This window comes from Meriones unguiculatus, chromosome 17, assembly GCF_030254825.1.
Source record: "Meriones unguiculatus strain TT.TT164.6M chromosome 17, Bangor_MerUng_6.1, whole genome shotgun sequence".
NCBI lineage: Eukaryota > Metazoa > Chordata > Mammalia > Rodentia > Muridae > Meriones > Meriones unguiculatus.
In genome coordinates, this window is record NC_083364.1 from 29,473,145 (window position 1) to 29,491,078 (window position 17,934).

Genomic DNA, 17,934 nt, shown 5'->3' on the forward strand with positions numbered 1-17,934 from the left:
GATGCCTTTGGCAATAAATAGGGTCTTACCGTCAAGTTCTTGGGTGGCCAAGAGTAATAAAAATAAAGTGTGTTGTTTTATGGGTCTCTGGGAAACCCCTAACCAAAATTTCAGCAAGAAGTATCCCACATGTAGAACAAGGATTTTTGTGTGATTACCCAAATATATTCTGGTATGAACACTATCCCAAGAAACATTTTTTAAATAAATGAGAAAATGATCTAGTTTTATTAGCTTGCAAATCAAAATCCAAGGTGTTGTGATTGTTAAGAAGATAGAAGTATGTTTGTGTGTTTGTGAGTGTATGAGTCTCAATTTCTTTCCCTGAAAAGTGTAAATGCAATGCAAGTTTTGTATAAAACCCTAAATGAGCTAACTTTGTCAACATTCATAGAGTATATGACACGTCTATAAGCATTTGAAACACTTATTTTCAGTACCCCCTCTCTCTTATTTTCGCTTACATTCACAATTCAAAATAATCACAAAAATGGCAACAAAGTGCCTACGGCCTCACTGTGATCTCTAGGGTGAGTTATAAAAGTTGACACAAGGGTCTGTAGCAGTAAAGAGACGCTGGCTGACTTTATCAAGGAATTGTTAAGTAAGGAAAGTTTCAGATGTGTGAGAGTCATCATAAAGTGATTACTTCTTAGATCTGAAGTGAGATCTCAGATGTCATGGTCCAGCTGGTGAGCAAATTGGATTCTGCATTTCTATAAACTTTCTGCCAGTGCTGATGTGCTCTTACTGTTCAAGTTATTCATGTTCGGCAGCACAATAGTGAGTGAGATTTGACTTTCCCAGGAGTGTACTAAACAGAAAACCTGGGGCTAGAACTAGTTTCCTAGCTACCTACTTATAGTGTTATGATTTCATGCCACAAGCACAGAAATATCAACTTATTCTAAGCTAAGAATTTAAAGTATATGAATTGCAAATTGGGAAGAACATTGAGTGAGCCAGTGGAAGAATTTGTTGCTGAAATATTTTATTAAACTTTAGGATCATCACCCAAAAACAGTTGATAAAAAAATTAGAAAATGTACATATGCAGCATAAAAAATCACTATAATGTCACAGTTTAGTATTAACAAAAAAATTAATTACATGCACTCTTATACACTTGTGAGTGGTTAGAGTTTATATGTTATATATGGTTTCAAAAGTCTGTAATATTTTGTGGACATCATTTTTTTTATTAGCGCCATCACATCTCACAATAGGGATATACACTACAGTGTGTTCACCTTTAGCTGGATATTGAGAATGTTTTCTGTTCATATCACTGATCTGGAAAGGAAAGGTTTTTTGTTGGCTTTCTGTGATAGCAAAACACACAGCTTTTTAGGTGCCAGGAATTGGTACCCAAAGATATCAAGGAGAACAATGATCAATTCTATGAATTTCAAGTGTGATTTTCAAAGAATGACTGGCACAGAAAAAAATAAGTGGTAATTTTAGCACCATAATATCAGATATTATATCGCGTGTCTAAGTACCAGATCATAAAATAAGTTACCGAGCCCTTAAGCCCCTTCTATGGCTTGCTGGTCATTATTATAATATGCAAAAATTATGCCTTTCTGACTTAGTTTAGGAGATTTTTTTTTTCTCAGAAAGAGTGGGTCCTGGGAATATCCAGTCAACCTCTTCAAGTACCTGAACGAAGTGTTACTTGCCCGAGGATAGCCATAATCTCAAGGACCATGCCAGGCCTGGGAAGCACAGCTGCCATGCAGGAGTCCTGACACTGCCCTGTACTACCGGTGACCTTGGGATGTGAATGAGAGGTTCCAGAAGTGAAAGTCTAAAACTCTCGCTCTCAGTCCATTTGCAGCCTTTTTCTCTGGTTTTAGTGTATCTGCTATTCTTGCTTAGACATATCTAAAAAAGGCCTCGTGCCTTCTCTGAACAAAAGTATCCCTCAAGGCTAATAACTTGAGGTATATTATGATAATCATCCTAGTTATGGAGACTGATGTTCAAAAGCAACTTTTTATGAAAAGAACAATGCTTAGCCCACATGGAGAAAGATATTTTTAAACTCCCTGTAGGGCTCTGTATTTGCAGATACCTTATCAGAAAGTTGAAAGCGATTCGAGATGGAGAATTATCTCTAAATTTATACTAGAGAATGTAAATTACATACAAACTAATGGTACTAAAACTATTTGATCTTTTAATATTTAATTAATGGTTCCCCATGGCCTTTTTATAGCCTGTGTTCTATTGTGAGCAGCGAGACTTTAATAAGCAGGTTCAGGACTTCCCATTGTGTAGTGAGATGTCATTGCTTCCATGACACTAATTTGGCTTTCATACTCTCTCTTTTCCTCTTCTCTTGCTAGAGGGTTCCCAGTGACTTGCCCTCACATTAGGAACACATACATTTATTAGTTTTATTGTTATTGCCTGTGTGAGCTTCCATTTAGTTTAGAAAATAAACATCTCACTGGGTAGGAGGTTGTTCAGCTTCTATTGTATTGAAACTCCTTGAGGACTGTCATAAAGATGGCTTATTTATTTATTTATTTATTTATTTATTTATTTATTTATTTAGTGTGAGCAGAACCACAGTAATAATAAGGTGAATTTTTATCATTTTTTCAAGGAAATACAAATTTGCTTGACCTTTACAGATCATGGCCGATTTCAAACTAATTTTCTTACTTATGTGTTTATTGAAAAACGGCCTCTATCTAGTCATCATAGTAGCTACAGAAGAAATCTGAGGGCTAGAGGCTCTAAGAGCAGTAATTCCTGAACAACTAACTGCGTGTATGACAAGCTTATTAACAAAGTCAAGGACATTGTTTGGGTCAGCATTGGCTCTGGACTAGTCTAGATCGTGGAAATGCAAGGGAACCGATATGCAAGTCTTTGGAATTCCCCAAGAAGGTTTGCCATGCCTGGAACTACTCAGGGCTAAAATGGAAGAGACAAGAGAGTCACTGTGTGGTGAAAGATGAGGTATTTGATCATAACTTCCTGTTTGCCTTACACTGCAGTCTCAGTGCTAAGTGTTTGGTTGCACTAAGCATTTGATCCTTGAATTCTAGTATGGCTTTTTCACTTTTATTTAACCTAAACACTAATGAGAATAATGGTAAGGCTTTTTATTATTCAGTGTTTGTTACTGTTTAATGTACAGGGTCTCGTGGTATCTCCCAATACCCGAGTTACGGTAATTATTATCACAGCAATCTAACAAATGAATAAACTAATAAAAAAATGCCAAGATGACTTATCATGGATTACAGATAACCGTGAAGATGACTGAGATTAGACCTTGATATCTAAGACACAAAGTGCATATATATTTTAATTTTTTTATTCAAAATTATTAGATTTAAATTTATTAAGTTTTTAAAAAAGTATTAATTAACTAACAATAATAAAAGGTAAGGAAGCACAGTTTTCTGTTGAGGTCCGTTTTGTTCTATATTGTAAAAGGGCCTGAGTAATGTTCATACTGACAAAAAGAATGGGACAGACAAGAACACTGCAGATCTGTAGAGAGCATCAAAGCTTTCCAAAATAACACACTTTCAGTGTTTAGCTTTTGAAAAGTTATATAGAAAAGCATCACTTTTATGATCTATTTCTCTCTCATTTTTCCCCCACCCTGAGTAAACCAACATTGATATATTTCAGAGACCTGTTTAGGGTTAATTCAACTGTGTGTCACCAAACAAGAATGTAGTTTCTTTTAAGGAAGGTGGCCAATCTTACCTTCTCCTGTTTCATTTTTTTCTTTTTATTTATCCACATGCTTTTATATCTTCATTATAGCAGATTATCCAAACCTATTATATGTTATAGCACCCTTTTGAGCAGCGTTTGTATATGGCTCCTCATTTACCGTTGTTCACAAACAAGGCTGCAGAGAGTTCTTTACCCACGCCATTTTGTATATGTGCAAGAATTTCTGAAGCATAACTTCATAGAGGTATATCTGGATCAAATATAGATTATTCTTCTTTGGATAGATTTGGCCATTGGATTTTATTAGTGTGATGACCACTAGCACTATGGAAACATCCACAGGCTATTGCATCTTGTAGGAAAGATACTAAAGCTTTTACATTTTATAAATCATTATATTCATCTTCACATATTTTTGTTGAACTGGTTGACGTAAAAACGTCCAACAAAATGCTTATTTTAGGGTTATTTAATTATTCGCCGATTCTACTTGCTTTTTTTCTGAAAAGTATTAGTTGTGCTATTGAGTTATATTTGTGAGGCTAAAATTATGTAAAGAAATTTTGAGAAAAATACCAATGTTGAGTCATCAAAGAGTGCATTATATTTCAGAAGACTTTGAAACGTAGGCCCAGAAGAGTCAGAATTCCTCACAGGGATAAAAGGTTGAGTGAAGAGAGAATAGCCAGGAGGCTACAGGAATTTTCCCCCAGGGTAGACTGACTGCCCACAGGGTCACTGGAAATGAGTGTTATCAGTAGAAACCCTGGCAGCACTGCTAAGCATATTTGACTGAAACCCCAGAAATTGCTGCATTTGTGACACATGGCCTTCAGCAAGCATGTGATGCCAATATTAGCTTTCTGACCAGCCTTAAGCCAGCCACAGACAATGATACAGAGGGAAAATTGTTCAGTCTAGTAGCTGACTCTCCAACTCAGGAAGGAACTGGAATCAGAATCTTTGGCTATAAAAGCTATGACTTCGTTTTCTTGAAGATGAACAGAACTTATAGTCATCAGTGTGACCCAGAAGATTTGGTTTAGTTCAGCCTTTTAGCCAGGAAAGCCAAGTAGTGAGCTAAAATTGCAGAGCTAATTATTGACAATTCTGTCACTCACCTCATTTTAGGTGATGTGGATGGCTTGGGCTGTTCAGAAGGAACCACGGAGCAGGTGTGGGCGTAGCTTAATTAGGTACCTGAAACTCTTCACCATTTACACATATCTCATCCCAAGCACCCTCACTCTCGTCTAGATTCCCCTATAAGACAGCATATATTCTTAAAACTTCCTCATGTACTATTGTGTTTATCCAATGAATTTCTGAAACAATTGGCCTAGTATGTATCCTACGTTAAGATTTTTTTTAATAGCTGCCTGATGATTTTTTTTAATTTTTGTTTTTTCTTCACAATTTATTCACTATATATCTTGATTAAAGGCCCTTCCCTCAGCTCCTCCAGTCCTGCCCTCTCTTTCTCTTCCCCTCATCCTTTTCCCCTACTTAAAGGATGAAGTTCTCTATTATCGCCATCTGCCCACAGTTTGTTAAGTCTTATCAGGAATGCTTGGATCCTCTTCCCTCCTGGCCTGGAAAGATTCTTAAATAGAGTAAAGCATTAAGAAGAATAACTGCCTAGAAAGTACTGGTTGTCTCAAGTATATGTCAGTGAAGTATATTCTCACTAGTACAGTCTTCATACCAACAGTATTATCTGGATATGTGTGAGAAATGCAGTCTCGGGTCCCAACCCAGCTAAGTTGTATGGGAGACTGGGAATGGTTCTAGAGATGTTTCAACATGGCTCCAGTGTACATTGAAGTTTAAGAACCGTCGAACTAGGGAAGGCATGAATTTCCTAGAACAGGTGTCAACGGGTTTCTGTATAGACCTGGGCCCTGAGGTGGGAACACTTGTTTTGTGAAAGTTAAGAAACCACAAAGACCAGTGGGGCTTGCTGAGACAGAAGCACCAACCAAACACCCTGCATGGCCCCCCTACACATATATAGTTAATGGGAAGCTTCGTCTTCATGTGGGTCCTTTAGCAAGGGACTGTATCTAACATGGACTCTGTTGCCTACTTTTGATCACTTTGCCCTGGCTAGGCTGCTTCACCAGGCCACCATGGAAGAGGATGCACTCATGTGACATGATCCATGGTGGGTTGGAGTAGGGGCTTCCCTTTTTTGATGAGTAAGGAAAGAGAGGTAGGGGGGAAAGAGTGGGAGGGTAGGACCAGGGGAAGAGGAGGGAGGGGCTATGAACAATGTAAAGTGAATAAATAAATAAATAAATAAATAGATAGAAAAAACTGAGGAGAGTTGAGCTGCTGAGTCAGCTACACTGATGGTCAGAGCACTGAAAGGAATTTACTTTTTGCATTTAATCAACATGTGCGCTTAGAATCTGGGAAGATTATATATATCTGTTTTGAACTTCCTGATAAACCCATTTCTCTGCAAAGAGTGTTCTTCTAAAAATGTCTATTTTCATTTCAGTGGGAAAGCATACTGGATTTGAGAAGGTAGGACCTGGCATACGTTTGGCTGACACAATAGTGCTAACAGTAAAACACAGTGCTCAAGATCAAGGTCTCCGCCAGGCAGTGAATAGAATATGCAAACACATGAACACCTGGAGGGTGTGGAGGAGGAGGTGTGGCCATTCTAACTAATCATAAGTACAGAGTGTGTTTGGTCTTCTCTAGGTGAAATTCTTTCTTTTCCACTCAGCCGGGGGCCATTGAGACTGCTGTGGAAGACTTGAGAAGCCATGTCACGCAGACTTCTGGAGAGAGCGTTCAAGGGTTCTGGCTCCTGACACAGTGAGTACATGGCTGTGTGAAGGGGCGTGATACCACAGGAGCAGAAAGGGAGATGGACGTGCCGTAGAAACTCTTCTTGGTTTTGTACATGGTGATTTCTTGACTTTTCCAACTAGAGATAATTTTTTCTTAGCTGGTTGAATAGACAGAAATGATGGTATCTTTCTGGACTGGTACTTCCACCTAGCCGCCACTGTGGCCATGGCTCAGCTCTGTGTCACAGCTTATCGTGACGCAGGACTGTGTCCAAGGATTATTGGGGTAGCTTCCTAGATGCCCAGTTCTGGTCTCTCTCCATTACAAGCCTGCTGTCTGTGACAGCACTGGGCTGCTGGTTATTTCACTCTCGGGGCTGTGGGAAGGAAGAGTAAGAAAAAGCACAGATGACGTCTAACATATAGTCTGAGCTCTATGTAGAGTATGGACAGCAATCCTGGGGAAATCATGCAGAATAGGAAAGGCAGGGCACTAGTGAGAGAATCAAGTGAATGTCCAGTCTTTATTGCTCATGTAACACCATCCTTTACCTGTAAGTCTTTCCTCAGCAGAACTGAGTCCCCTGGCGAGTACTCCCATGGCGATGATTACCTTTCTATCCCTCCTTAGAGGCTCTGCCTGTGACCTTTCACACACTCAATAATATGTATTAAAAGGCAAAAGAGGATTTGGGTGGACCTTACAGTCAGGTACACAACAAGGACATTTGCTCAACCATGTTTGTAGCAGCTTTATTTTTAATAGCCAGAACCTGGAAACAACCCAGATGTCCATCAAACGAGGAATGGATACAGAAATTGTGGTATTTTTACACAATGGAATACTACACAGCAATCAAAAATGAGGAAATCATGAAATTTGCAGGCAAATGGTGGGATCTAGAAAAGATCATTCTGAGTGAGGTATCCGAGAAGGAGAAAGACACACATGGCATATACTCACTTATATAGACCTATTAGATATGATAAACATAATGAAATCTGTACACCTAAAGAAGATAAACAAGAAAGAGGACCCAGGGTAAGATGATCAATCCTTACTTAGAGAGACAAATGGGATGTGCATTGGACATAGGAGAAAACAAGAAACAGGACAGCCTACCACAGAGGGCCTCCGAAAGACTCTCCCTAGCAGTGTATCAAAGCAGATACTAAGACTTATAACCAAACCTTTGGCAGAGTGCAGGGAATCATATGAAAGAAGGGGGAGTTAGTTTGATGTGGAAAGTATAGGAGCTCCACAAGGACCAAATATATCTGGGCACAGGGGTCTTTTCTGAGACTGATACTCCACCAAGGACCTGGTATGGATATAATTTAGTACCTCTGCTCAGATGTAGCCCATGGTAGCTCAGTAACCAATTGGTTTCCCATAGTAAGGGGAGCAGGGACTATTTCTGACAGGAGCTCAATGGCAGGCTCTTTTACCTTCCCACCCCCCAAGGGAGGAGCAGTCTTGCTAGGCCACAGAGGAGGACTTTGCAGCCAGTCCTGAAGATACCTGATAAAACAGGGTCAGATGAAAGGGGAAGAGGTCCTCCCTAAGCAGTGGACTTGGAAAGAGGTACGGAGGAGATGAGGGAAGGATGATGGGATTGGGAGAGAATGAGGGAGAGGGATACAGCTGGGATACAGAGTTAATAAAATGTAACTAATAATAAAAATTAAAAAGGCAAAAAAGAGTATTTGTATGTAGGACCAACCATATTACAGGAAACATGTTTAAAACATCCCCCTCCATGTTTGATGGGTTCAGTGAGTACTTTTCTTACACAGAGGAGTAAGAGTTTCAGAAACTCTGTGGTCATTACGGCTGGAGGAAGAAGTATGCAGTCTTTTCCCCTTGAACACTTCTCTGGATGAGTTTCCAGAAGGATACTGCTGAAGGCACAACTCTCCAGGCTAGCAACCTGGAATCCTCAGCAAGCAGGGAAGAGCATCAGACCATTCTACCTTTTTTACGTGATTACACTACACTTTCAAACACCTTCCTGGGACAGAAAAAAAAAAAGAAACTTCAAAAACTAACTTTTTTGTTATTACCTTTTTTACTCTTTGTGTCTTTATTTATAATATGAGACTAAAATTCATATCTGAAGTGCTTTTGAGAGGACAAAATGAGATGTTACTATAAAATTCTTCATGAAGAAATCCTTTACTAGTGCCCTTTCCTAGTCAAGAGCACTATTTCTTGGTAGAAAGTCTTCGCCCCTTCTTTTCCTTTGCTCCTCTGCCTGGCCTCCTCCTCTTCTCCTCTCTCTCCTTCTTTGCTTCTTCTCCTCTGCTCCTCCTCTTCCTGCTTTTCATTCTTCTCATCTCCATGTTCCTTCTAGTTTCTCCTTCATCCATTTATATCCTAACTGTCTCTATAATCTCTGAGTCGTCACTAAGGAAAAGAAAAGTCTGTCATTTAACCTTTTCACTAATTCATTTGGAAAAAATATATGATTTTTTCCCACTCCCCCACTCCTCATTCAAACAGAGAGCCAGGTCTGACTTGTGAAATGAAAAATCCTCTTTGGTTAGGAAAGATAAGCACACGTATTCCAGAGAACTTGAATTCAGCACCACAATCTTGAATTCAGCACCACAATGTTTACAAAGCTGGCAAACACTATAGACCATAACTTAATTTCACAGTCCTTCACTGTCTAAATTTAAGTCAGTGATGGGAAAGGTGTTGACAGTGCAGATAAAACTCAGGTGGGCCCTGCCTGTAGCATTAACATTGTGAGAACACTTAAAAACTAATGCACTATTAGTCTGCCGTTCAATTCACAGAGGTTGTCTTTTCCAGTGGCGAATGGGAAAGTTTGCATATAAAATGTTATATGTGTTTTGAAGGTGAAAGCTGCATGTTTGAAGGGCTTGTCCTGGGCTTGTGACTGCAGCAGTCTTCCACGTCTTCCATGCTCCTCCACCTGCCCTGTCTTCTTGCCTAGGCTGAAACCTTCCTCCTTTATCCTGTAATATCCTGCTGTGCCTTCTATCACAGAGGAGTAACATGTTGCCACTGCAGAGGAGAAATGCTACGACTTGCATTGTCAAAGGGCTTTTATTGAAGGATGCATTTGGAGTGATACCTGTCACAGCCGGGCTTTGGGGATCGGTACACTTCATTGTCTGTAAGGAAAGTTATCAGCAACTCTGTTTGGGCCTGGAAAACTGATGGATTGACCGGGTCACTGTTTGTCTATAAGGCAACATAGTTCTACTTTATTGAAGCAACACCCTGTAAGAAACACTAGAGGAGGCATGCTTATATCCTTCCCTAAATATTTTCATTAATCATTTACAAAACCAAGGACGGTTTTGGGAGGGAAACGTGTCTGGGGTGTCCGCACAGGAAGGTTGGGTGGGTCATCCTGTTAGGATTGCGCAGGGAAGTTACATGGGGGGGGGTTCACAAATCACGCCACCCAAGTGGTTCCAAGTGGGAGGTGTATCATCGGGAGGGTGAAGGGGTCGCAGAGACCACCTCTGGGCAGTGCAAGAGAGGGTGTATGCGTGTGTGCGAGTTCTCTTTATAAGGTGACCCAGAGCATGCGCAGGTGGTTTCAGGTGGTTTCAGGTGGTTTGTAGGTGGCTTCACAGATGCCTAAAGTCAGGATTGTCAGGTCCCTTGGGGTAGAGATGCCTGCTTACAGATCCCAACATTCCTCCCTTTTTGCTTTATTAAAACAGCACATCCTACATATGGCTTCAAACATTCTCATCAGAACTGGGAGCCTAGCTTGACTCAGAAATGCATCTATATAAAGCAAAGGGACTAAAACTGTGTTAGTAAGGCTGTGTCTCCTATTAGTTCCAGTAAGTCCCTTGTGATACTCTAAACTGATGTGGATATGGTGTTTAGTCATACTAGAAATTCGAGTTGAAGGCCTGTGGGAAGTGGATGGAGACAATGTCAGAGAAGCTGGGATGCTGAACAGGAGTGGGGACCGTAAACTCCATTTAGATCTCAGCTGTGCTAAAATATCACAAGCACTTGAGGCAGACTGCTAGGATCCAGGCTCTTAGCCATCCATTTAAGGTTTTTATTTTTTATTTTTTTTTATGACTACAAAGTTGTAAAGACAAAACGACATTCATTTCAACATTTCTTCCTCTTCTCATTCTCCTTCTTGGCTCCTCTGAAAAAGGACATTTTAAAAACGTGTCTGCACCCTTTTAGAAGAGACCCATTAGGCAGACACCATGGACATCTTGACACTCTGTGGGGACTCAGCATGGCAGGATGCACTCCGAGTACAGTGCGCTCCATGTCTACAGCGATGCGAGAGGCAGAGGGTGGACGGCGAACGAGACCATTCTCATTCTTGAGTGAGGAGACCCGTTAATAGCGGCAGCTGCCAAGCAACCTTCTCTCTTCACATTTGTGAAAAACATTTAGAATATGTTGTGTTACCTGCTTCCCCCACCAACTGACCCTGTTTCTACCTCAGTACTTTGGTGTGATAAGTATGTGAAATCTAATAAACTTCCTGTGTCAGGCACACAGAGAGCAGAACACAAGTGGGGTTAAGCCACACCTCTACTGTCAAAAGGGAATGAATGATTATGGAAGAGAAGGCTTGGGTGTGGGTCCTGTTTTCTAGTTCCTGTCATAGTAGCTGTGCAAATTCCAGTAAAGTTTATTTTTTACTTTTTTTTTTTGAGACAGTCTTATATGTAGCCAATGATAAGCTTGAAACAATAATAATACTGTTATTATTGTACCAAAATAAACACAGGGGAACTGTTGGCTTTATTTTAACCTTCCTGCCTCCACTTTTGAAGAGCTGGAATTCCAAGTATGCAGTACTCCACCTGGCCTAATCTTTTCTTTTCTCAGCTAATATATTTGGTTAGGTATGTTGTTTAGTCCATTAGAAATTCAGTCTCATGAAAGGAACACATCCACTGTTAATTTTTGTAATATATTAGTCTAGCTAGTCTCTGCGTACTTTGCTAAAGATGACTATACTTTAATAATTACATTTAATTAGACACTTAAAGTGTAGACCACGTAGGGATAAGTGCTGTCCTTGCTTTTGCCACTGAAAGGATATAATCCATGTAGTTCTGATGTTCTCTAAACAGGAGTGCTTTCAGTACTTTCCTTGCATTGGTCCTAGATACCACACAATTTTTGAAAGTCACTCGGCTGTTCAGCTTTTATTTAACTATTTCTTTTCAAACCGCCAGTGGGTACAACCCAGGATTCTGTGTTTATCATTGTTCTTTAAAGTCAAAGCACTGAGCTGCAGATGCTGGTGGAGAAAGCCTTTGACTGAAAGACATGGAAGCATCACAGTATTTTATTTAAAAAAATAAACAATCAGGAACATTTCTGCAGTACTTTAAAGTGTTCTTCATGTAGGTTTCACAGTAACAGTCCTATAAGGAAAGCCTCTTCTGTGTAAGATGAGAAGCCCAGGCTCAGAAGAGGAGCCGAGTATGCCGGTTTGAATAGATAGACTCTGTAGACTCATGTGTGTGAATGCTCAGTCCATATGAAGTGAGTGGCACTATTATAAGGTGTGGCCTCGTTGGAGTAGGTATGGCCTTGTTGGAGTAGGTGTGGCCTTGTTGGAGGACTTCTGTCATTGTGGGTGTGACACACTTGTTTTATAAGCTCAAGTCCAGTCAGGGTGTCTCAGTGTTCTTGAGCTTGTGGATCAAGAGGTAGAATTCTCAATTCTTTTAGGACCATGTCTGCTCATGAGCTGCTATGTTTCCTGCCATAGCAATAATGGACTAAACTTCTGAACTGTAAGCCAGCTCCAACTAAATGTTGTTGTTGTTTTTCTTTATAAGAGTTGCTGCAATGGGGTACAGAGTTAAACAGAGAATTCTCTGTAGAGGAATATAGAATGGCAGAGAAACACTTAAAGAAATGTTCAACGTCCTTAGTCATCAGGGAAAATACAAATCAAAACGACCCTGAGATTTCACCTTACACCCATCAGAATAGTTAAGATCAAAATCTCAAGTGACAACACATGCTGGAGAGGTTGTGGAGAAAGGGGAACCCTCCTCCATTGCTGGTGGGAATGTAAATTTGTACAACCATTTTGGAAATCAATCTGACGCTTTCTCAGACAATTAGAAAGAGTGCTATCTCAAGATCCAGCTATACCACTCCTGGGCATAGATCCAAAATATGCTCAAGTACACAACAAGGACATTTGCTCTGCCATGTTCATAGAAGCTCTGTTCGTAATAACCAGAATCTGGAAACAACCTAGATGTTCCTCAACAGAGGAACAGATACAGAAATTGTGATACATTTATACATTGGAATACTACTCAGCTATTAAAAACAAGGAAATCATGAAATTTGCAGGCAAATGGTGGGAACAAGAAAAGATCATCTTGGGTGAGGTAACTCAGAAGCAGAAAGACACACATGATATATACTCACTCATAAGTGGATATTAGACATATAATATAGGATAAACATACTAAAATTTATACTCCTAAAGAAGCTAAACAACAAGGGAGACCCTAGGGAAGATGCTCAATCCTCATTCAGAAGGGTAAACAGGATAGACATCGGAAGCAGGAGAAGACAGGGAACAGGACAGGAGCCTACCACAGAGGGCCTCTGAAAGACTACTGATCGAGCTATCGAAACAGAGGCTGAGAGTCATAGCCAAACTTTGGGCAGAGTGCAGGGAATCTTAGGAAAGAAAGGGAGATAAAAAGACCTGGAAAGGCCAGAAGGTCCAAAAGGAGACCAACAGAGCCATAAAACCTGTGCCCAGGAGGGAAGGGGGCTGAAGAGAATGATACCTCAACCAAGGACAGTGCACAGGGAAGACCTAAAACCCCTTCTCAGATGTCGCCCATAGACTCAGTCTCCAAGTGAGGTCCTTAGTAAGGAAAGCAGAGGATATCTCTGACATGAACTCAGTGGCAGGCCACAGAGGAAGACAATGCAACCAGTCCTGATATGACCTGATAGGGTAGGGTCAGACTGAAGGGAAGGAGGACCTCCCCTATCAGTGAACTGGGGGAGGGACATAGAGGGAGAAGAGGAAGTAAGGGTGGGATTGGGAGGAGATGAGGGAGGGGGCCACAGCCAGGATACAAATTGAATAAATTGTAATAAATGATGATAACAATACTAATGTGAAAGAAACAACAACAAAAGAGTTACTGTGGTCATGATGTCTCTTCACAGCAATAAAACCTTAACTAATACACCTAGTGTTATAGTAGAGCTAAGGATTATTCTGCTATGACTTGGGCTAAAATATTCTCCATGTGTACCTTGGTGTTGCTCTAAAACCTTGCGATGGGGAGGAACCACTTCTTTCCTATGTAGCATCCCTTCAAGAACGCATCAAGGACCAATCTTCCAGCAGAACCAGGGTTGAAATAATGAAAATCCCTTTTCTTGGCTTTGGCGGGGTAAGTGGAGTCGTGCAGTCCATCTCTGCAGACTTAGAAAGTCTTCCCAGACCAGTTCCCCCAGTTCTTTACATAGATCAAAGGCAGGGCCAATGAGACAGCCCAGCAGCCTCGTGCTTGCTGCAAAGCCTTCAATCCAAGGACTCACACGGTGGGAAGAGAACCAACTCCTGCGTGTCCTTCGACCTCTTACATGTGTCTTGGCACACCTGGGAGTGTGCTTGCATTTGTGAATCCACGCGTACACTCACGAGAGACAAGACCAAAGAATTTTAAATAAAAATTTAAACTAATCAAAAATAGCTGGAGGTACAAAGGTACTGAGAACATGTGTGTGGGTGCCCTGTTTTCCTAACAATTGACTCTCTGGGCCATGCCCGTGTGCAGAGCTTCTTGTGGCCTCTTCCACACCTGCTCTCCTCAAGCAGCCTGCTGGGTCAGGGCCATGCATTCCTGCTGCTGGCTTTATTTTCTAGATGAAGAAGTCCAGAGATTAAATGACCTGTCAAGGGCAACCACTTATTAAAGGTCGGAGGAGAGGCTGACTTGGTGACATCTCTCGCTCTGCCTTGTTGTCTTTCCGTTACACTGCTCTTGGTGCCTTTAGTGATTTCTCACTCTCCAGACACAGAGATCACTGAAGTTCAAATTGGTTAAATGATCTTTGTGCCAGCGTCTGGGTTCTTTGTTGACTGTCTTTTGTTTGCAGGGAAGGGGGTCAGAGGTTCATTGGGCAGGATTAGAGAGGCCTTGTCGTCTTTCCCTCCCCGGACCATTCTCTGTGTGTGCTGTTCATTTGACTTTATTTAGTCTTTGCCCAGAAACAACTATAATAGTTAAATGCCTGGAGGGGATGGTGAGTGATGCTGATGGACGGAAGCCAGCCACACTTCCATCTTGTCACAGTCTAATTATGCTATAAGGATTACAAAACAGCTCTGTAATGGAAAATACATCTAACAATAATTAAAGGGGAAAAGGACCAGAAAACTGGAAATTGTCAATTTCTAATCCTTTATAATCACAAGGCACTAAAGGATGTAAAGGCTATGCCAGTTAAGTTAATGCTCTAAGCTGCTTCTTCTGTTCAGCTCTATTTACCTTCTGTACACCCTGCTGGATTTTAGACTCTGTCGCCAAATCTGTGGTCCAGAGGTCAGTAGCATTTGTATCACCCGAAGCTTGATAGTAATGCAACCCTTAAGTCTTTCCCTAGACTTACTACTAAAACTGAGCTTGCGTTTTTTTACAGGATTCCTATGCACGCTAAATCTGAGAAGCATCCTTCTCTATCAATCTTTTACTGATCATCCATGAACTTCCATGGGCCCACACTGCTTCTTTGGTACTCTTAATGTCCCAGAAGCCATGTGCTTATCCTATTTACCATTATCTTCCTTAGAAATTCCATCAGTTTTCATGTCTTTCCAAATTCCTGATGCTATGCTTTGGCCTTGTGGCTGTACTCACTTGGCTTCCTCTTTTGCAGTTTCTTCCTGACAGTAGTCTATATTTTTGCTGTCTGTGCTGGCTAGACTTATGTCAACTTGACACAAACTGTATTCATCTGAGAGAAGGGAACCTCAATTGAAATAAAAATTTTTTCCACGATATTGGGGTGTGGTACCAGCCAGTAGAGCATTTTCTTAATCAGTGATTGACAGGGAGGGCCCAGCCCATTGTAGATGGTGCCACCCCTGAGCTGGCCATCCTGGGTCTTATAAGAAAGCAGGCTGAGCAAGCCAAGGTGAGCAAGCCGGGAAGCAGCATCCCTCACAGTTTCTGCATTAGCTTCTGCCTCCAGGTTTCTGCCCTATTTGAGTTCCTATCCCGACTCCCTTTGATGATGAACAGGGATAGGGAAGCATAAGTAGAAGAAACCCTTTCCCCTCATACTTGCTTTTTGGTCATGGTATTTCATCACAGCAATAGAAACCCTAACTAAGCACTGTCCTTCTGAGACCCCAAGTCTATAGAACAGTTCCATATTGTTTCAACCAATACAAAATCATCTGCATTCCTTGCACTCACTTTCTATCACACAGTCACTGTGCACACTGTGGAGACAGCGCTGTGATGCATTGTTGTTCGAGCTTGGTAGACTGAATGCTACCTGGTATGCCTCAGAACCCACCTAATTTAATTCTGTATAGAGTCCTCCACTGACTCTAGTCGAGTCCACGGTGGACCTGTCCCTGAGTGTCTGGGCTCCCAAGCAACTGAAGCCCAGAGTGGACTTGCCTTGTCCTTGAGGGAAAGCAATGAAGCTGAAAAGTGCCTGAAATCTATCAAGATCTTAATGACCTGTGGCAGGACTCTGGCAGTAACAAAGGCGCCTCTGATGCCAGAATCCATTTGTCCTGGTGGGTGTTTTCAACAGCCACTTAATTAAACACATTGCTTTTCTCTATAAATTCTCCATGGTGGCAACCTCATCCAGATAGCTAATGTTCCCTGAGTGACCTGCGTTATAGGACAGGGGGAGCAGTTAGTTACTACAGTCACAATTGAACTTGGGGGTGTTTGTTTTTCCATGACTGCAACCATTTAGTGAGAACTCAGAAAAGAGCCAGGAGGCAAAAGAAGTCTGATGCTTCTAAGTACCTAGTTCAGTTACTTCCTAGCTATTCTACATGGCTGAACATAAGTCTCTTATGTTCACTGGGTCTCAGTTTTATCATCTATAAAATGGAGATGTTAAAAGGGTCATTTTAAGGTTTGAATTATTGGAATCTGTTCAGTCCTTAAAATAACGTTTGTTGCATGTTTTGTCCCATGTAAACATTGTTTTATTATTATTATTTACTAATAGTTTTTCATTTATACATCGATTTATATATCTGATGAGCCCCTTTCATAAATCAGACTCTTCCTAAGTGCTTAAAGCCAGAGGCATGTAAGAAAAGGTTCCCAGCTATTCAGAGTTCTCAGTCTTCTGAGAGACAAGGACAGATAATGACGTCACAGCAGAATATGGCATACACTAGTGTCAGTCCCACACATGAATCTATGACAACCCACTGGAGATCACTGCTTTGAGTAAAGGGAATAGGCAAGATTAAAGAAAGACAAAGATATTAAAAAAATGACTAGAAATAAAGAAGCAATATTCCAGAAAATGGGAAGACCATGTGTAAAGTACAGAGACAAGCTCTGGAAATCTCAACATTCTCTCGATAACTGACGCAGTCGTACAGAAAATTAGCAAGATTTCAAACAACTCCACAACCAACAGTGATCATAGCCTAATCAACATTTTATGGATCATTCAATTCGGTAGGAGAACACACATTGTTTTCATGAACACATAGAACACATGCTGTGGGACAGCAAATCCCGAGCCACAAAAGGAATGTAACCTGATTCAAGAAGCAAAACCAGGTAGAGTGTTTTCTGCTTGTGTCCGTTGGAGGAGAATCAGGATCAGAAGGATTTACGGTGCTTGAATGCTTGGAAACCAGTTCATGTACTTTGGGGTCCTCAGTACATTGCCTTGAAGGAAGGCACAGCTTGCACATTGTATGTGGGGTGATGTGACTCTGCCAACAAGGGTACTCACGGCACATCGGGAGAAGGACCCACATTAGCTGAAGAGGTCTCAGATCTGTGACCTAAGCTTCCAGTTCCAAGAAGTCTTGCTTGAAAAGAGCAAATGCAGACCTAGAAGACAAAAGGAAACAACAGAGACAGCAACTGAAATCAATTAAAGAAAAAAGGCAAAAGAGAGAATTAATGAAACAAAAGGCGGTTTCTGGAAGGAGCAACCAAACTGACAACTTCTAGAAGGATGACAAATAAAAGAGGTATTGCCGAACTATCAACACTGACAGGGGGTAGGTGGGGGTGGGGGATAGGCAGGCAGAAGAATGGGGGCGTGCACACAGTGGTGTGCCATTGCCATTATGGGATGTACAAACATCAAAGAAATAGGAATCACAGCTCACAACTCTGTCATCTAAGTTTATATTTCTAGCTTAAAAACAAAAAGCAAAACAAACAAACA

General features: G+C 41.1%; 1 protein-coding gene across 1 annotated transcript in view; it reads left to right on the forward strand.

Annotated features, from left to right (window-relative positions):
* The window catches only part of Tprg1 (tumor protein p63 regulated 1), a 130,104-nt gene that overhangs the window by 33,439 nt on the left and 78,731 nt on the right, over positions 1 to 17,934 (forward strand). The window contains exon 3 of the mRNA XM_021659201.2: positions 6,446 to 6,537. Coding sequence (XP_021514876.1) covers positions 6,446 to 6,537 — 92 coding nt within the window. The remainder of the gene's footprint in view (positions 1 to 6,445; positions 6,538 to 17,934) is intronic.